Here is a 22,103-nt window from a genome sequence, read left to right on the forward strand (position 1 = left end):
GTGTTTGAGACAGCGAGGCTGGCACAGGATAGAACGGCGTTTAGGGCTCTGGTACATAGGGTCGCTATGAGTCACAAGCAACTCGATGGTACATAACAACAACAATAACAACAACAACAACATAATAGTAAAGGGGACAAACACAGCTTATGTTCATTAAGCACTGATGTGCAAAATAATAATGGACATGAGTGGAAAAGTATGCATAAAATATAGAATGTTGGGAAGAATGAAATTACTTAGTGGTATTACACACAAAAATAATGAAATAATCTAATGAACATATTATAGCAATAAACACTTTTTTTGTTAAAAAGTAGGAATATGTTTTAAAATTATATTGAAACCAAATTACTGAACATGTTGTAAAACTTGTAGAACTAGCTTATGAAAAGTTTAATTTAATAAAGAAAATTTCTTGTTAGCACAGAAATTTAACTACCATCAAGATTTATGGAGCTTGGGTGGCGCAGCGGTAAGCAGCTTTGCTGAAATCTCAAGGGCATGCAGTTTGAATTACTGGCTGCTCCAGAGGAAAAGGATGTACACTCTCCACCGGTCTAACTCACCACCTCTGAAAGCCTGCTGAGGGGTCAGTATGAGTCAGTTCCGACTTGATGGTACACAACAGCACAGATGTAGAGTCTTGGAAAGTTCCTGGGGGGCCGCTATGAGCTGGACTTTAATTGATGACAATGAGTTTGGTTTCTTCAGAACCTACATCTAAGGCTTCTTGTCACTTTTATTAGGGTGTGATTTTACTCTAACTAGAATTTACTTTTGTGAATGATGAGACAGGCGTCTAACAATTTTTTCCTAGCAGTGGTTACTGAATAACACACCATTAACATTTACTGAATACTTGTTATACATCTAGGAATACAACCATTAAGAATATAAATTAAAATTCCAGCACTTTTGTAATTTACACTGAAAATAAAAGACAAATTAGCATTATATTCTCCAGAAACAAATAAATGCTAAAAAAATTTAAATAAGAATTGATAATGTACTAGCTGGAGATATCGGCTGTTCCTTTAGCTACAGAGGTACACAGGAATCCAGAGTACTGGGGCAGTCAGCGATTTTCAGTGATAAATTATGTATAAAGGGATAAAGAGTGGAACGAAGTTAGTTCTGCCAGTCTGATGATAGAAAATAAGATTACAGGTCCCTGTTTCACTAAAGATGAGGTTAGGAATAAGAACTCTGACCATTTTTTTTCTTGACATTATAAAAACACACCTCTCCAATAACATGTATAAAATTTCCATATATATATATTTGGGTATTTGGAGGCCTCTTTTCCAATCCATGATGCAATACCACAATATACTAATTACTGTAACTTTTGAACAGAATACCATATTGAGGAAAATCCAAATTAAATCAACATGATAGCCATCAATAGGCATAAAACATACCATCTACATTTGTCAAGGGACAAGGATTCTAGACTCACAGGTAATATTTGGCTATGTTGTTGTTGTGTTGTTATGTGCCGTCGAGTCACTTGCGACTCATAGTGACCCTATTAATATTTTAAATGTTCATAATGTAGGACTTTGTAATTCAAATCATTACTATCTTCACTATAATCAAGGATCTTCAAATCAATGCTTTATTCAAGCATAAAAAGAACCTAAGTATAAGAAATAAAAGGGCCAAATAAACAATGATGTACTGAAATTATTTCACTTTACAGTAGTTTAAAAAAAGATTACAAAAAATGTTAAGATCAACGGCACCTATGAACGAAATAAGCAAATTCTAAAACAAGGATTAAGATGATAATAAAGACAAATTGTTGTTTATTTTATAAAACGCATGAACTACTCCTTAGAAATATTTTTACAATATATATTCCTAAAAGATAAATTTTTTTAAGAGTAATATAACAAGTTCATCAGCATTTTAAAGAGATCCTGGACAGATTTGTGAAAAAGAAGAAGGCCCTCAAGAGACTGAGACAGTGAAATGACTTCAACAACAGGGCTGAATATGGCAGCAACTGGCGCGAGACAGTTCACAAGGTTGCTATGAGCTGAAGTTGACTTGATGGTACCGAACAACCATGTAACACATACCTTGAAATATTTAGTGAGGTATATTTGATGATAATATGTGTGTGGGCACGCACACACAAATGTTAAAACACATCCTTACAAAAAAATTACAATACTCCTATGTCTAATTCTCACTTTCTCTCCTTACTAGGGAAATAATTTTAATGTGTACTCTATCAAATCCTTTTGTTGACATTTCTTTGTGTATATAATCTCATGAATAATCTCATTAACTGTATGGAACTATGATTTATTATTTAAAAAAAAAAGGTTTGGAAATATGGATGACCAACAGACACATGAAATAATGCTCAAAATCAACTGGCAATAATAGAGATGCAAATCAAAATCACAATGAGATAACATTTCACCCCAGTACCCAGTAGCAGTGGCAAATTTTAACCAGTCAGCAAGCAATAAATGTTGGAGGGGTGGGAACTTTCATACACTATTAGTAGGATTGTAAGATGATAAAACTACTCTGGAAAACAGTTTGGCGTTTCCTCAAAAATCTGAACACAGAAACTCTGGACAATGTGAAAGCTACTGGCCACATAATGTTGATGCTAATTGCCATCGAGTTAGAAGACTCATAGCTGACACCCTATCAGGTTTTCAGAGGCAGTAAATCTCACAGGAAGAGACTGCTTATCTTTCCATGTTTCTCCTATGGAGCAGCTGTTGGTGGATTCGAACTGATACCTTTGAGTTGGTAGCACAATTCCTTATCACTAAGCAGCAATAGGCTCCTGTGTGTCAGGATGGTGCAGGATTGAATAGGGATCAGATTTTTTGTTCACATGGTTGCTATGAGTAGTACTCAACTTGACGGCGCCTAACAATAACCACCACCATGAGTCAGTCACCAGTGCTCTACATTTCTAATTATATGGAGCTACAGGATTTAGCAGAACGGACTATTTCTGGGTAGATATATGTGCACAGTTTATTTTTTACTTACATTTGTGCACGTTATGTGCAGTCAAGTCAGAACTGACTCACAGATGACCCTCTAGTAGGTTTTCAGAGGCTCTAAGTCATACAGGAGGAGAACAATGAACTCATCTCTCTCCCATGGAGCAGCTGGTGGAATAGAATCACATGCCTAAATCTAGGTATTTAGGTTACACTAGAGCTTTCAAAACCCCAAGAAAGTAAAAATTACTTAATCTCTGCTTCTAAAGACCAAAGCTCACAACTTCTGTATGCAAAATAGGTATTCTGATTTTAAGCAAAGCCCTTCTAGACTGGTGGGCCTTAACCTGTGAACCTTCAGTTAACAGTTAAAACCGATGAGCAACTGGCTTCAATCTACTTCTCCCGCTTAGGAAAAAGGCGGGAGATGCCCCAGCAGAATTGAAGCTGCACCTTTGAATCTGTAATTTGATAGGAAATACATACATCACAGAAAAAGACAGTACTACTCCTGTCTTACGATTTACAGTCTAATGTCTACCTCAGCCATTACTCTTCTAATCATAAAGACTAATACAACTTATTCTAAAACAAATTATATCAATGCATAATATTAAAGTTCAGACATGGTCACTAATACTAATTTTTCTATTTACTGGCTCAACAAATCTCTTAAGTCTATTATCACACTCATTAACTCTTATCACAAAGCTATCTACAAATGCAGGCATAGGCATTCCACTTTGAACCAGAGCCCTAAGTACAAGTTTCTGATATAAAACTAATGCCTCTCTAGCCCACTTCCTACCTCAAGGCACACTTGTCCTACTCATCTCAATACTAATCGTTATCAAAACAATTAGCCTATTTTTTTCCAAACTTACAGCCCTAGCTAGAAGACTTACAGCAAATATCACTGCAGGCCATCTCTTAACTCACCTACTTGCAGGAGCTACTTTAGTCCTAATGTCAGTTAGCAACTTAATGGCTATCATCACCTTATTTTTTCCCTAACATTCCTAAAGTTTACCCTGGCCCTCATTCAAGCATATGTATTCACTCTGCTTAGTCAGTTTACAACCACATGACAACACCTAATGACCAAGCCCAAGCATATAGTAAATCCTAGCCCTTGACCATTAACAAGGATTTACCAGCTCTTCTTTTTTTTTTTGAGTTTAAGTAATAAAAATTTATTGAGAATTCCAGGGATGATGATTATCTCCTCCCCACCTTGAGGGAAGAAATCAACACTGTAGGAAATCACTGAGAAATCGCACAAGTGTTCCAATACCCCTGGACAAAATGGAGATGTGGAAGTCATTTCCTTGCAAAAGCGTCAATCTTCATTAATCCAAGAGGGACTGGAAGGACAGCAGAAGGGACCATCATGATACTAGGGTGGACTAGGGGTGTGCTGGACCCCTAGGAGGCTCCTTGAAAACCAGGGGAGAAACATCCACTTCCTCTCACAGGGTCACATTCTTGACCATCATGCTCATTTCTTAGCCTTGATGAGGCTATCACTGCCCCGTGTGAAACTTTCATCCTGCAGGTTTAGCACAAGGTTGTCAGCAGTGAGATAGATACGATTCTGTGATGTGGCGATCGTCTTGGAAATGTTCTGAGCTGCCCGGATCTTTCGCAGCTTGATGTAGCCAGGGTTCTTGCTCAGTGCTTCTCCAAGCATCTTAGCAGCCTCAGCTTCACCCTCGGCCTGTACAATCTTCTGCAGCTGTTCTAGTCACATGATTCTACACTATCTCAACTCTACTTCTAGTTACAGGCCTTCTGACTAATACCTTAACTATATACCACTGATGAGCAGACATTATCTAAGAGTCTATCTCAAGGCTATTGCACAAAAAGGGTATGGTACAGAATAATCTTACTCATCATCTCAGAAATCCTCTTCTTTGCAGGACCTTCCTGCAAAGCTTTCAAGCTCAGCCCAACCCCAAATCTAGGAGGCTGTTGACGACTTAGGAGGCATTAATCATGTAATCCTCTAAAAATTGCAGTACAGCTTCTTACCACTAGGTCACCAGAGCTTCCTTTGTACATGTAAGCATTACTTGTTACTTATAACAAGTGTGAAATGTCACCTCACATTGCTTTACTTTTACTTACACTAATCTACAGAGAACTACCAGAAGTCCAGGCTGAGTTTAGAAGGGGTCCTGGTACTAGAGATATTGTAGCTGATGTTAGATGGATCTTGGCTGAAAGCAGGGAATACCAGAGGAATGTCTATCTGTGTTTCATTGACTATGCAAAGGCATTTGACTGTGTAGATCATAACAAACTATGGCTGACTCTGAGAAGAATGATAATCCCAGAACACTTGATTGTTCTAATGCGAAACTTATACTTGGACCAGGAGGCAGTCGTCAGAACAGAGCAAGGGAACACTGCATGGTTCAAAATTGGGAAGGGCGTACGCCAGGGATGCATCCTATCTCCATACCTTTTCAACCTATATGCAGAACAGATTATCCGGGAGGCTGGGCTCTATGAGGAGAAATGTGGGGTCAAGATTGGTGGACGATTTATCAACAACCTGTGTTATGCAGATGACACAACCCTGCTTGCTGAAACTGAAGAGGACCTGAAGCGCCTGCTGCAGAGGGTCAAGGACTGCAGCCTACAATATGGATTGAGGTGCAATGTCAAAAAGACAAAGATTCTCACCACTGGACCAATTGGCAGCATCAGGATGGATGGTGAAGAGATTGAGATTGTACACAGCTTTAGTTTGCTTGGCTCCACAGTCAACAGTCTTGGCACCAGCAGCCAGGAAATTAAAAGGCGCATTGCCATGGGAAAGTCTGCTGTTAGGGACCTCTCCAAAGTACTGAAGAGCAATGGTGTCTCTCTGGAGACTAAGGTGCGTCTGATACAGGCTATGGTCTTCACAATCACTTGTTATGCATCAGAGAGTTGGACAATGACTAAGGAGGATAGAAGGAGAATTGATGCCTTTGAGCTGTGGTGCTGGAGAAGAGTATTGAGAATACCATGGACTGCTAGGAAAACAAACAGATTTGTCCTGGAAAGGGTTAAACCGGGTGGCTCCTTGGAGGCAAGGATTCTGAGGCTCCGTCTAACATACTTTGGACATGTTGTGAAGAGAGACCGGTCCTTGGAGAGGGACATCATGCTTGGGAGGGTGGAGGGACGGCCCAGGAGAGGAAGGCCGTCTATGAGGTGGATTGATTCGGTGACTGGGACAATTGGAATGGGAGTGTCAGAGACAGTGTGATTGGCACAGGACAGAGCGGAGTTTAGGGCTGTTGTACATAGGGTCGCTATGAATTGCAAGTGACTCGACGGCACATAACAACAACAACAACAATCTACTAAGTTTAGTAAGCTCCTGGGTTATTTACATCCAATTTATGGACAACTCATATTTGACCTTTAATGATACAGAAATTAAAGCTCACTGTGAAACAAGCATTTGAATATAAACAAACAAAACTCTGTCTTGCAATGATATCAGAATCTACTCTCATCAAGTTAACTCTGACACAAAGTCATACAGGCCAGGGTAGAATCATCAGTCTTCCTGGAAGCAGGACTGCTTCATCCTTTCTATCTCAGAGTGGCTATTATGTTTAATCTGTTAATCTATTTGCTAGCAGTTGAATGCCGTAACCATTATGCCAGCCAAGTCCTACTAAAAAAAAATTTAAAAGAGAAGAAAAAAGGAAAGAGATAGGCTTAATAAGAATACTATGTATCTGTTCAAATTTACCTATAAATCCATCTTAAAGATCCAGTTAAGGAACAGATTTGGTTTATAACCCTGCGACTGCCTATATGCATGTGGAAAGATTTGGGAAAGGAAATAAACGAAAAGAATGAAAAAGAGTGTTGAAAATTAATAAAGATGGTGAAATTCATGACCCTAGTTTTACGTGCGTTGAACTTTTTAATAATAAAATATTTGGTTTAGATTTGAAGGCCACAGAAGACAAAGTACGTGTTAAAGCAGATGAAAAGGAGTTATTAAAATGTAACCTGTAATTACGCATTGGATTTTGAAGATGTATTTGTCTTTGCTTTATTATGGAGGACACAATTAGCAAAACAGATGAAATATGAATGGGGTCTGTGGATTAAATGATTAAACAGTAAGTAGTATTACATCAGCACTAATCTTCTAATCTTGATGACGAATGACTTGTGGAAATCTTGAAATACTTAGCAGTAGGGGATTATAAGGTCTGCAATACTTTAACACTTCATTTAGAAAAAAATGGATGTCACATGCATTAAAAAAATCTAAGTCAACTACATGCAGTCTAACAAGAACAATGGAAAAACGTACTACTTTGGGTGGTACAAACAATGTGAATAGCTGCAAGCCACGGAAAACTAGCGAATACTGTTCCACTCTAACACACATGGGGCTGCCATGAGGGAGATTCAAATCAATGACAACTGTTTTGGTTAATATGTCAAAAATTAACGTTTGTATGCACGTTAAAGAGAGCTCTGGGGGCTTAGTGTTAAGGAGTTGTGCTGCTGACAACCGAAGAGCATGTGGTGCAAATCCATCAATTAGTCCAGAGGAAAGTCTATCTCACAAAACATAGTTAATTGTGTACAGTCTTTCATGTCAGTGTCATCAAACGCTACATGAAAAGAATTTCATTATTTAAATATTTTACTTTCAATGAAAGAATCCAGTCATTCCTGTGGTTAAGTGCCATCTAGTCAAACAACCCTATGAATGAAAGACCTAACACTTGTTTAACTTTCATCGTTTCTTTAAGTTCACAGAGTTTCTGGAGGCAAGCTGTTTTGGAAGTGGATGCCACTCCTGCTTTCCAAGCTTGTTTTAATCGGGAAGCTCCACCAAACACTGTCACCATGGGTAACCATTATCACATTTTGACACATTAGTGTCACAGTGTTTAGCATCACAGCAATCATGAGTTACCTACTTTGCACAATAACTTGAACTATAACAATCTCTCTATTGAACAAAAAATAATCAGATATCACTAAATTTCTTCCCTGTAACTTACAAATTAATTCAAGTATTTAAAATTCAATTAAACTTATTTGTAAACAATGTCTCCACCATTTGTGAGGTCAATGTGCTTATTTTAACAGGTAATTACATAACAAATTTGGTCTGAAAAACTAGTATATTCAAAAGACTTTTTAATTTTCAGTACTCATCTAAATAATCTGATTTTCAAAACTACAATCCTCTACCCATGAATTTTACTGTTATCTAGCAGATCAGAGTTTTAGCAATTATACTTCTTGTTGTTATGTACCATTAAGGTGTGTTCTGTGGCGTCTTTCATTTGCGCTGGCCATAGTTAAAGGTTTTGTTGTTCTTGCCTTTGATAATGGAAGGAAAAGCTGAACACTGAACAGAAATTGGAGCCTGGACTAATTGAGGAATTATGCCTTGAGGCTGCTAGATTAGAATTTGGATTTGCACTGGTAATATTCTTCTCCTCCCTCACTCTCCAAGTTCCTTCCTTAATAAACCTTATTCATGGTACCACAACTGTGAGTCTATGAGTTAACAACAAATAAATGAACCTCTTGCTGCTAAGGTGGTTCTAAAGGACCATGTGGCTTAGGTACAGGTTCTTAATTTCTTTATGCTGTAGGGTGGTGTCAGAGACCTTCCAGGCTTTGAGTAACCATGTATTGTTTTCTGCTCTCAAGCTAACATCACTGCTCAATAAAGTGGAGAGGTCCCTGACTGCAGACTTTTTCAATGCAATGTTTTTGCTGTTATATGCCATCTAGTCGACTTTTGACTCATAGTAACCCTATGAAAAATAGCTCTGAATCCTGACCTGTCCTCTGTCAATTTCACTGTCTCTGAAACGACCTGCACCTATTTAGTCACTGTGTTAATCCATCTCATCCAAGGTCTTCTTATCCCATGCTGTTCCTCCACCCTTCCAAGCACAATAATATTCTCTAAGAACTTTTCCAAAGTATGTGAAACAGAACTTCAAATCTTTGCCTCGAAGGAACACCTAGATTTGACTGTCTCCACAACAGACCTGTTTGTTACCTTGGCAGTTTAGGCAGTATTCTTACCCAACACCACAATTCAAAAACATCGATTTTTCTCCTGTCATCCTTATACACTGCCCAGCTCTCACACATATAGCAAGTAACTAAGAAGTCCATGGCCTGGATCAGGCACACCTTGGTCTCTACACTGGCATCATTGTTCGTTAGTACTCTGGAGAGATCCTGTGGATCTCAGCAAGACGAAATTGCTAACAATCTCAATCTTTTTTCAATTCCTGAAATTTCTAAGTAAACAAGTATAAAATAAAACTTATTACCAAAAAACTAGTCACAGCTTAACAATGGTTTGGTATACTAAACTGTATACTAAGGGAAGTTAAAGGAAAAAATTTACCTTAAACATTGCAAATTCAATATATACTTAATTTTATATTCTTATTTTTAAGATCTTTAATTTTCTTAGTGGAAAACAGACCAACTCTAGCTGTATAATAATTACTTATCATCTGCCAAATAACAACAATTTGTGGTTCAAACCTACTCAATGGTTTTATAGGATAAAGACGATCTACTTTGGTAACACTCTAAGAGATTTTGTGGGGCATTTGGGATTGCTATCAACGAACAAACCAACAGCACACAAATAATGTTTCTAGTAAATGTTTAGGCTGTAAAAGTCTTTCATGTGCTGAATCAGAATTGACTTGTAACTGATCCTCTAGTGGGTTTTAAAAGGACGTAATAATTTTATAAATAACAGTATCTGTTTCCCTGAGATTCAGAGATCATCCTTAAAAGTGGAGATTAATTTTATGTGTAATCATGTGGATCCTATAGCTATTATAGTATTATAGCTTTAATTTTTAAGCCAATCTAAAATTTCTATAAAAATAAAATTTGTTATCAGCTATAAATAGCGAGAATTCTATTAAGGTAACTTAAAAGTTTTACTTGCCCAAGAAGCTGCACTGCAATCCCGGGGGTGTGGAGTTCAAATCTACCAGATGCTCTGCTGGAGAAGGAGGAAGAATCTCCTCCTGTACCAGTCAGATCTAACTTGACGGTACACACAAAATAATAAAATTTAAAAAAGTTTCACTTGCTCATCTAGATGATAACATAATTATGATAAAAACAAAAGGGGGGGAAATATGGGAAGCCAATACTAAATATTTGTAATAAACTGAATGCTATTTTTTAAAAAGTTTTACTGAAAAAAAAAAAAGAAACACAGAGGAGTAGATTCTGTTATTTATGTAAGTCTTCAATAGTCACTGAGCATATTTTTAATACTTACAAAGATGTACTGGAATGATATGAAAAAGACAGGCAAAAAGGGAAGGAATTGCAACAAAGAATTAATTTACTTTTTAAAGGTTACAAACAGATTAATCTTTAGACTAAATGAAAAAGGGATGAAAGAATAAAATACAAGAATGTATATTTACTTTAAAATTTTAAATATTAAATAGAAGAAATTTATTTTGTATTTTATTTTTCTTTATTGGCTTACCTGACATTTAAAAGACATGCAAATCAAAGGATATATATATTATTTTAGTGGAGCTCTTAGAAAAGTCTATTTTTAATATTGGGTGTACCACCAAGTATATCTTCTGCTTTTGCCTATCATTTTGAACAATTTAAGTAAACCACTCTTTATATATAATGTCTCAAACAAAATTAAGAAGACCTAATCTCACACTTATATCCCATTTGAAGAATATTAAAAATAGTATTACCCACCTTTTTTTTAAAAAGAGTAGGTATTATGGAAGAAAAAGAAAGCTAAGAATTATACCTTATTAATGGAGGGCATTTCTAGATCCATCTTGACCTACAATATTGTGAGTGACAGGATAATATCTATTCACATACAAGGAAGATCTGTTAATACCACTATCATTCAAATTTATGCACCTACAACCAGAGCCAAAGAGGAGAAAATAGATGATTTCTATCAACTGTTCCAGTCAGAAATCGATCAAACATGCAACCAAGATGCTTTAATCCTAATGGGTGACTGGAATGCAAAAGTTAGCATTAAGGAAGACGGATCAGTACAAGAAAATATTGACTTCGTGACAGAAATGAGGCTGGTGACAAAACGACAGAATTCTGTACAATCAATGATTTATTCCTAGCAAATACCTTTTATAAGAAACATAAACGTAGGCTATACAAATGGATTTCATCTTATGGAATGTACAAGAATCAGAGTGATTACATCTGTGCAAGGAAACATCGGTGAAGTTCAATATCAGCAGTGAAAACTAGGCCAGGGCTGATTATGGAACAGACAATTGTTCATATGCAAGTTCAAACTGAAACTAAAAAAGGTGAAATCATATCCACAGGAATCAAAATATGACCTTGAGTCTATATCCTGTGAATTTAAAAACCAACTCAGAAACAGGTTTGAGGCCTTGAACACCAATCAATGTATGGGAAGACATAAAAAATATCATTCATGAAGAATGCAAAATATCAGAAAGGAGGAAGAGACCAAAATGGATGTCAGAAGAGACTCTGAACATTGCACCAGAGCGCTGAAAAGCCAAAGCAAAGGGAAGAAATCAAGAAGTTAAGGAGCTGAATAGACGATTTCAAAGGGCTGCTTGGAAAATGTGCAAGGAGCTGGAGTCAGAAAATCAAAAGTAGGACTCTCTCAGCGTTTCTTAAGCTGAAAGAAATAAAGAATAAATTCAAGCCATGAATTGCAGTGGTAAAGGGTGCATGGGCAGGATACTGAATGATTCCAGAAGCATTAAAAGCAGATGGAAGGATTATACAGAGTCATTTTATCAAAAAGAACTGGCTGACACAGAAGAATTTCAAAGAACAACATATGAAAACGAGGCAATGGTGATGAAAGAGCAAGTGCAGGCTGCTCTGAAGGACTTGGCAAAAAATAAAGCCCCAGGAATTGATGGAATACCAATTGACATATTTCAGCAAACATGCTGTCCTGCATGTGCTCAACAAGTTGTGCCAAGAAATCTGCAGGACAACTCTTGGCCAACTGACTAGAAGAAATCCATATTTTTTTCCCCATTCCAAAAAATGATGACCTGACAAGAGTGTGGAAATTATCGAACAATATCACTAATATCAGGCACTAGCAAAAATCCTGCTTAAGAGTACATTGACATAGACCTTGTAGAAATACAGGTTGGGTTTAGAAGAGGTTGTGGCACTAGGGACATTACTGCCAGTGTGAGAAGGATGTTGGCCAAAAGCAGAAAGTACCAGAAGAATGTCTCCCTGTGTTTCATTGACTATGCAATGGCATCTGACTGTGTGGATCATAATAAATTGTAGCTAATCTTGAGGAAAATGGGAATCTCAGAACACTTGATTGTGCTTATAAGAAACCTATATACTTCGACCAAAACAGTCCTCAGAACAGCATAAGGAAACACTGCATGGTTCAAAATCAGGAAAGGAGTGTGACAGGGATGCATCCTGCCCCTGCACATTTTCAATCTGTACACAGAACAGATCATTTGGAAAGCAGAGCCTTATGAGGAGGAATGGGGGCATCAGGATTGGAGGAAGACTTATTAACCTATAGTATGCAGATGACACACCCCTGCTTGCTGAAATTGAGGAGGACCTGATGCACGTGCTGTAAGATTGTAGTCGTCAATATGGATTGAAGCTCAACATCAAGAAGACAAAGATTCTCACCAGTGGGCCAACTGGCAGCACCATATTAGACGGAGAAGAGATTGAGGTTATTATCAATAAGCTTACTCATATCCACAATCAACACTTAACAACAGCAGTCATAAAATCAAAAGAGGAATTGCACTGGGAAAATCTGTTGTCATAAACCTCTCCAGAGTGCTGAAGAGCAAAGATGTCAGTCTAGATACAAAGGTACACCTAATCCAGGCCATGGTCTTCTCAATTACTTGTTATGCTTCAGAGAGTTGGACAATGATTAAGGATGACAGAATAAGAATAAATGCCTTCGAGTTGTGATGCTGGAAAAAAAGAGTCTTGAACATGGACTGTCAAGAAAACAAATAGGTCTGTCTTGGAGAGGGTGAAGTCGTCTTTCTTTGGAGGCTAGGATTTTCAAGCTCCACCTCACTTACTCTGGGCATGTGGCAAGGAGAGATTGGTCTTTGGAGAAGGACATCATGCTCGGAAGGGTGGACAGACAGTGCAGGAGAGGGAGACCCTGAATGAGATGGATTGATTCAATAACTCCGGCGATGGAGGTTGGTGTGTCAGTTAGTGAAACTGGCTCAGGACAAGGAAGAGTTCAGAGCTGCTGTACATAGGCTATACATCGCAAGTGATTCAATGGCACATAAAAACAATAACATACTATGACAGGTTTGGAAGTAGGAGTGGCATCCAATTCCTAAATAACATGCCTTTGAAACTCTATGAAATTGGATATATGTCGATAGCTGTAGAGGGGCTTCAAGCCTTTTGTTCATAGGGTCGCTATGAGTCGTGCTCAACTTGAAGGCAATCATCAACAACAAGAAGGAGGTTGAAGAGCTATGAAAATTAAATAAAAGATTTTAGACTAAATTCAACAGCCCCAATAAAATGCCTAAGGAATTCTCCGAAAGAAAATTATAAAACTGGAAAATACACTTGAGGCTTACATGTAGATTAGTTTGTTTACACTTTCAATTCCCCTTAAAACATTTAATCATAGCTAACGTGTGATAAGCTGCCAACTAAATAGCTGCCTTGCTGAAGAAAAAAGATTTATTTATCTTTGTGGGTTTTATAGTTAACACACATAATAACCTATCTTCTTGAAAATACATTTCATATTTATATTTTTCTAAAGTGTACATATCTATAAATAGTACCATAACAAAAAAAAAGTGTACATATCTATTTTATGTTCTTTATTACAAAATTAACATCATAAAATTTCAAAACAAATATGTTGTACTCAAGGCAATTTCAACTCACTGTAACTCTGGAGGAAAGAACAGAAGTGCCTCAGGGTTTCTGAGGCTCAGATCTTTATGAAGTGTATCTTTTTCCTTGGAGAGAATGATAGCTTCAAACCACCAATCCTGTCGTGTACCCTTAACCAGTACCCACGTTGGCTCTATAATAGACATAGACTTGATTCCAGTATAAATTTTCAATTATTCAGAATTATCTTTCAAGTGGTTGCTTTGCCAGTGACCTAATAACCATAACCACGTTAACAATTTTTAACTTAAAAATATTATTTAAGAAGAAATGTGACGTCAGTCAAAGAAAAATACTGCATTTTAAACATTGGACCAGATTAAAAAAAAAAAAAAAATCAAGCAAACTTTTCTAAACCATGGTCCAAAAAGGTCTTTTATCAATGTAAACAGTAAGTCACAAAAGAAAGCTCAAACTCCAATTTATCACAGTTACAAGATAATTTTAAGTATTTATAAACAATTAAAAAAAAAATGCAACAGTGAATGAATGGAAATCCAAAGTCTCTGTAAATTTTCATTGAAATTAATAATAAATTTAAAAATTAAACAATTTCAAGTTTATTCACAGGCCACATGAACATTTATGTGAATACTATTTAAGTGAAAATAGTATTTAATATTTTAAAGTATACTTTAATATTTAATAACAAATATTTTCTTTTAGGATCCAGAGCCTTAAAGACAAAGACGTCTTTTAAAGAATTTTATAAAGCAGCAGTAAGAAAAAGGAAATCATCATGTATAAAGGATCCATAATCAGATTAAGTGGCCACTTCTCCTCAAAAAGGCCAGAAGGCAGAGGAATGATGTGTTTTAAAGTGCTGAAATAAGAATTGTCAATCAAAAGATTCAGAATACATTTTTAAATAACGAAAGCAAATGTTAAGATAGTCTCAGTAAATAAATAAATAAATAGAAAGATAATTAAGGGCAGGTGTTACCACTAAACCTATCACATAAGAAAACACTAAAGGGAGACTTCCAGGTGAAAAGAAAAGAAGACCAAACCAGTATCTCTGACTACAACTACAACCAGTATCTCTGAACTGATAACTGCTGTTAAACTGATGTTATGGTTACTGTACTCATCTTTACCAAAATGAGGGAGGAAAAGACTCAAGATATAGTTGTTGTTATGTACTGTCAAGTTGGAAATGACCCACAGCTGACCCTTCAGGGGGTTTTGTAGCGGTAATAAATCGCATGGGAAAACTATATATCTTTCTCCAGTGGAGTAACTGGTGGAACTGACATGCATACCTTTGAGCTGGCAGTGTAGCAGCTTCTTACCACTAGACCACCAGAGTTCCCAAACTCAAGTATAGAGGATTCTTAAATGATACATGAAGAAATGATAACAAATGAAATACTTCTAAACCTAATATAAGAGCCTCAAAATATGTGAAGCAAATCCTGAACTGAAGGAAAAGGAAACACAGAATTTAAGGATAATCCAGTTCTATAATAATAGCTGGAGGCAGCACTTTCAATAATGGACACAACATCTAGGAAAAAAAACAGATGATAAATACTATAAAATAACTAAGACTAGAAGATAACTTCAACAACAGTACATAGCATATTCTTCCCAGTGTCCAGGGATCATTCTGCAGGATAAACTGTGTGCTAATGCAACATACAATCTTCTAGAAATTAATAACAGAAGGAACACTGGTAATTAAGGAAATAAATCAACACATTTAAATAGCCAAAGTATCAAAGATGAAGACAAGAGAAATCAGAAAATACTCGCAATGAAAAAAAAAAAGTACAACAAACCAAAATATATGGAATACAAAGACAATATCCAAGAGTAAAACTGATAGCACTAAAGTATTAAAAAAAGAAAGATCTTCAATTAACAACACAACTTTACAACTTGAGAAACTAAAAACAAAAGAGTAACATAAACCTAGTTACGAAAATGAAGGAAATAAAAAAAGAGCAGAATAAAAAGGAATGAAATACAGAGAATAGAAAAAGAAGAAACAAAACAACAAGCTGGCAATCTGAAAAGATAAAAATAATCTGACAAGCCTTTAGCTAGCAAAAAAAAAAAAAAAAGAAGAAGAAAGAAAGAAAGAGAGATTAGAAGTGGAAATGGGGACATTTCTCAGTACAGGATCAGGCATGAGTAGGTTCCAACGTCACAGCAATGAAAGAGAGATGAGACTGTTATATGGGACAAACAGGATGAAACAGACAATTCCTTAAAAGACATCAACTAGCTAAACTGACTTTAGTGAATCAAAATCTCAACACAAAGTAACTCAAGAATCTGAATTAGTAATTAGACTTAACAACAAAGGCAACGACGTATTCACTGGTGAATTCTTCCAAATATTTTAAGAGGAAATGACACAAATCCTTCTTGTATTCTTTCAAAAATGAAGAGAGAAAAGACATTACCTAAATAATTTTACAAAGCCAATATTTCCTTGATCCTAAAGTCACACAATATAATATAGGGAAAGAAAACTATAGAATATATAACCTCAACAAAAGACTTAGAACTTGAATACATCTGGATCAAGTGAGATTTATCCAAGTAAGGCAAAATTAGTTTAAAATACAAAAAGCAATCAATGTAATACTACAATAACAGAACATTAAAGAACCATACGATCATTTAAAGTAATCTAGCAAAGGCATTAGCCAATATCCAACACACTTTCATGGTGGCTGTTTTGTACCACTGGGTCGGAACTGACTCATAGCTGACAATCCAGTGGGTTTTCAGAGGCAATTAATTGCACACAGAGATTGCTCATCTTTCTCATTTGGAGCAGCTGGTGCCCTTGACGGTGTGCCTTCAAGATTGCAGCACAGCTTCTCACCACTAGGCCACCAGAGCTCCTTACATTTTCATGGTAAAATCACACAATTAGGAGAAATGGAGAATTATTATTGTCAAGGGGTATATATGAAACATGAATAGTGCTGATGGTTGTACAAGGTGAATGCAATTAAGGTTGCAGAACTGTACACTTAAAAATGGTTAAAACAGCAAATGGTTTGTTGTCTATCTTTAATTAGAACTGAAACAAAAGAAATGGAAGTTCAATTAATGATAGAATATCAGAACACATTATGAAATTTCCTGGCTTTTTTCACTGTTTTTAGTTACAGGTATTTAGAAGCAATAAAAAAGGGTGCATTCACAGGGAATCTTAAAGGAATAACAAAAACATTTGCTTTATTTTCTAGGATAAGTTCCTAGAGTATCAAATCAAAGGCTTCAAAAACCTTTAAAAAAATTTTTAGAATCAAAATTTTACAAGAATATCAAGCTCACACTTACAAGAGAATGCAAAATAGCTAAATTTTTTGTTTAAAATGACAGTGTAAAGCAAATGAAAAAATTCATCCATAAATGTATTCTGGAGGGTTAAATACAAAGGAATGTATTTGGAGGATTAAGTACAAAGGCCATTTACCTGAATCATTTCTTAGATATGATGACATGGCGGGGATGAGGCATGACTGACTGAGAAGTTCTAGAAGCACAGAAGGAAGGGCATTATTGTTCTGTCCTCTGCTTTCATGAGATGACTGAGTGTCTCCATTTACTGTGCCACTCACAGGATTTATATAACTTGCAAGAACCTGACAACAAAAAGTATGCAATTAAAATCGGATTTTAGCTTTGTGTACTTAAAAAATTATCTGTATTATGTTAGATAAACCAAAACTCAATGTTCCTGAGTCAAAACCTATCCACAGCAGCCCTCCACTGGGTTTCAGAGGCTATATATCTTTATGATGCTCCTTGAAGGAAAATACAGTAAAACTTCATTTGACATACTTTGAGCATGTTATTAGAAGAGACTAATTCCTAGAAAATTACATCAGAGCTCTGGTGGGACAGTGGCAAGAAGTTGCACTACAATTCCAGAGGTGTGCGGGTCAAATCCACCAGATGTTTTGCTGGAGAAGGAGGGGCAATCTCCTCCTTTACTAGTCAGAACCAATTTGATGGTATGCACACACACAAAAAAATTTATTTTTTTTTAAAAGGACATCATTCTGGGAATGATGGGGTCAGTGAAGGAGAAAAGATTCAATGAGATGGATTGACAGTCACTGTAATGGTGGAGCTCGTGTATGTCAGTGATGATAAGGGTCACCCAGGATTGCACAGGGTTCATATCCCCTGTTCATAAAGTCACTATGAATTGCACTCGACAGCACTTAACAAAAAATCTTTTTAAGAGGTACCTCCATCCTTCTCCCATAGAGCGGCAGCTGATTAGAACTACTGACCATTCAGTAAACAGTCTGACACTTTGTACACTATTCCACTAGGGCTCCTTTTATATTAAGTCTTACACTGTTGTTGTTAGATGCCACTGAGATGACTGTGACTCATAGCAACCCTCTGAACAACAGATCAACTCTACTCTAATCTGCACCATCCTCACACTGATATGCTCGAGCCACTGTTACAGTCACTGTGATAATCCAGCTTGTTGGCATATTATAATTTATAAGGCCTTGGATGACAGAGACTCAGGAACCTTTTGGGTTGGAGATCAAACATGTACACAAGAGGGAGGGGACATGATTATCTGCATTGTGACCATTTCTAGATCTCACCCTATCCATCTGTTATTTTTGTTGTTGCTGTAATATTGAAGCTATTATCACTGGTATTACCTGTGAATTCCTCTAGGCTATCAGGATTGCTTGTAGTTAAGTGTGCTGAAAAAGTAGAGGGAAACTCCTCAAATGTGGATCCAGTGCATAATGGAAGTAATAATATGGATGTACATGTACCTACTCACTTCACATGGGGATGAGTGAGAGAAAGAGAGGACTGTGTGGAATACCTGGGGCCTGAATTAAATTGAGAAGTTGTTATTTCCAATTAAAATAGGTGGGGTGGGGCAAGATTTGAAATCTACTATAAAATCTGGTATCAGAGGTGGACTGATATGGTCAGAAGATCTGTCAGTGTGGCGCCTGAAATCTCAGTACGACAATGTCGTTTACAAAGGACAATACAGCCTATGTAACTGAACAAAGATGTAAACAAAGATGTTCTCAAGTACACAGGCTTTCAACCTCTGAAGAAATGTTGACATTATTTACAATGGTAAAGGAACAGATTAAGACCCCTGACTAGATTAAGTTTTTTGCTGAGTATGACAATACATAAAAATTTTATGCCAAGATAAACAACATCTATTCTGAGCCTAGTGATTTAGTGAGACTAATGATTTAGAATGTTTGTTTGTTGTTGTTGTAAAATGCTGTCGAGCTGCAGGCGACTCAAAGCGACCCTATGAACAGAAAACCTGAATACTTGTATAACTTCATTTCTCCAAGTTCATAGAATGCTTAGAATGATAAAAAATAAGACACACAGACTCTAGGACTATCACGCAACGAACTGATGTAAGAAAGAAACCTAATCTCTTAAGCATTTCTCCTCTTTTTTGTGGCATAAAGACATCTATACTATTTCAACTTGCCTATTCTAGAAAAGTGATAGAACACACAGAAATAAAAGATACAATCTATGAAAATATATTTAGAATTCAAATACTGATGATAATTGGAAGAACATAAATAAGGCATTTTATATAATTTTTAAATAATTTTTTCCTCCTACCTTCGTCTTTGTGAAGAAATTAATGAATTTGGGAGAAATGAATAAATAAATATAATCTTTGTCTAGTAGTTTCTTAACTATGTCAGAAGCAGAAAAAAGACTGGTGGGCATAAAAATAGCAGGGGATAAACTAAGTTATCAACACTTTTTAAGAAACAAGTTATCTACAATCACCAACAAAATAAATTTTCCCCCTTACCTGCAAAAGACAAGTAACATGTTCTTCTTCCAGTCTTTGCTTAGTTAGAGCTTGTTCCACATCCCAACCAGAAGCTGTAGAACCTGTGCCGAAGCCAGTACCTTTGGCCCAATATAGCTGCTGTTCTTCTGTTGATGTGGGGTTATGAGAACTTGACACCTGTGGCTGTTAACAGTAGAAACATAAAAATGTCTAACTGTTGATCTATTTTTAATATTATAGTTTTATAGTCCTTGATTCAAAGGTAAAGAGAAAAAACGAAAACCAAAGCAATATGAGACAGATCAATTGGAATGCATCTAGTAAAAGGCTGTCCCAACTCTAGCATGGTGTCTAGTTTTCTAGCTGCTTATAAAAGCATTATCTAGCAAGTGTTCCTCCAAAAATGAACTCATAATCTGTTTCCTGTTCAGAAAATATACACAAACTTTTCTTTCAAAAGTTGTTATTATGTGCTAGTATGGTGTTATCTCAAAAAATTGAAAATAGAAATACCATGGGACCCAGCAAATTCCTCTACTGGGAATACCCTAAAGAAACCAAAACCACCACCCAAGCAGACATATGCACACCCATGTTTATTGCAGTTTTGTTCACAATAGTAAAGAGTTGGAAACAACCTAAGTGCCCATCAACAAACGAAAGGATAGAGAAAATGTGACATATTCACACACTGGAATACTATGCTGCACTGAAAAACAAGGAACTCATGCAATATTATTCAAAATGGGTGACCCTTGAGTAAAATATCTCAGTCACAAAAGGACAAATACTGCATGGTGTCACTGTTGTAGAAAGAGACTGACATCAGGGTTGGGGTAAAACCGAGAAAAACTGGATAGATTATGTATACTGAATTGAAACAGATGAGGGAGAGAACAGTTTAAAAGTGATATATGATAGCATATTATGATAATCACAGGAATCCAGAATTAAGGTTGCATAGTGGAGTGCATTTGAGGCAGGGGAGCGTATGGGTTGGGTTTGGGGGATTGCATACCAACGAAGAAGTTTATCTTTTGCTTTTCAAAGAGAGGAGCGAACTGGGGAAAGGGGGGTAAAGAAAAAAGTGCAACAATGAATCAAAGAAAATCCAAAATTTCTGTAAATGTTCATTAAAATTAATAAAATAAAAAACCCCTCATTTATAAATTGACTTAAAATATAACTTTATGGATCTAGGATTAAAGAATTCATTTTTTCACATTATTTCTCATGTCATAAGAAAAATGTAAAATGAATCATTAAAATTCCATAGACATTTAATGAGTAAATCATGTTATGGGTAAATACAGCAATTCTTTTGTAACACGCCTACAAAAAGAATACAAATTAAACACACAAATCTTCATGAATTATCACAGAGCACAACATCTACTTTAACACACAGGACTGTAATTAGAGCACTACACTTTGAAACTCTCCTTGTTCCAAATCTTATCCATCATTCCACCCAATTCCTTGAACACTCATTCTGATTTTCTGTATCAATACTTTAATTTTCTATGCTGCCTAAACCTAAAACCAGAGCTTCATACCAGAGCTTGGGTGGCCTAGTGACAAGAAGCTGCTCTTCAATTCCAAATGCACACATTTCAAGTCCACCAGCTGCTCCACAGGAGAAGGATGTGCAATCTCCTCACGTGTGGTTAACTGCCTCTGAAAACCTGCTGAAGGGTGGGTTATCTACGGGTTGGTTCCAACTCTACCATACCCAACAACAACTATGAAGCCAGAGCTGCTAAAGATTGGTTACCTCATTTTTTATGTAAAGAAAACATTACATATATTGATGTGGGGAATTTTAGTTGTATTTCTAATATTTCTCAATAGTAGTATGTTGAGTTGTCTGAGTTATCCACTCTTACTACATTATTCTACTATATACTGGACACAAATTATTTATCTACTGAAGAACGTTACCAGAAAGGCATTATTATGAAGAAAAATGAATACTACTGTTAGTTCCTTAAACCCAGACATTTTGATTAGTGTATAATCATAGTACATTAATTTTACTTGTGCTTCCTGAAAACTAAGGAAGAAAATCATCATTTTACTTTTACTGTATATTTTAATAGTCTTTTATAAAGTGGCCATCCATGGTTTTTGTCTATTTTTTTTCTTTATTTAGTTATTTGGCTTTCATTTCAAATTTTTTTTTTTACATTTTAATTGTGATTTTAACCAAAATTTACAGAGAAATTAGGTTTTCATTAATTGTTGCACCTTTTACCTCTTCTTTTCCCTTTCCTCTCCCCCAGTTCACCTTTTTTTTTCTATAATTATATTTTATTAATTTTCATAAACATTTACAGAGATTTTGGGTTTCC

The 22,103-nt window shown here is 36.2% G+C and overlaps 1 protein-coding gene across 1 annotated transcript in view; it reads right to left on the bottom strand.

Annotated features, from left to right (window-relative positions):
* BIRC6 (baculoviral IAP repeat containing 6) overlaps positions 1–22,103 on the bottom strand; it is a 281,200-nt gene that overhangs the window by 39,520 nt on the left and 219,577 nt on the right. The window contains exons 64-65 of the mRNA XM_006882363.1: positions 19,771–19,935; positions 17,395–17,563 (exon numbers count right to left, since the gene is read on the bottom strand). Coding sequence (XP_006882425.1) covers positions 17,395–17,563; positions 19,771–19,935 — 334 coding nt within the window. The remainder of the gene's footprint in view (positions 1–17,394; positions 17,564–19,770; positions 19,936–22,103) is intronic.

This window comes from Elephantulus edwardii, unplaced genomic scaffold, assembly GCF_000299155.1.
Source record: "Elephantulus edwardii isolate Elephantulus edwardi_28Jun2011 unplaced genomic scaffold, EleEdw1.0 scaffold00019, whole genome shotgun sequence".
Taxonomy (NCBI): domain Eukaryota; kingdom Metazoa; phylum Chordata; class Mammalia; order Macroscelidea; family Macroscelididae; genus Elephantulus; species Elephantulus edwardii.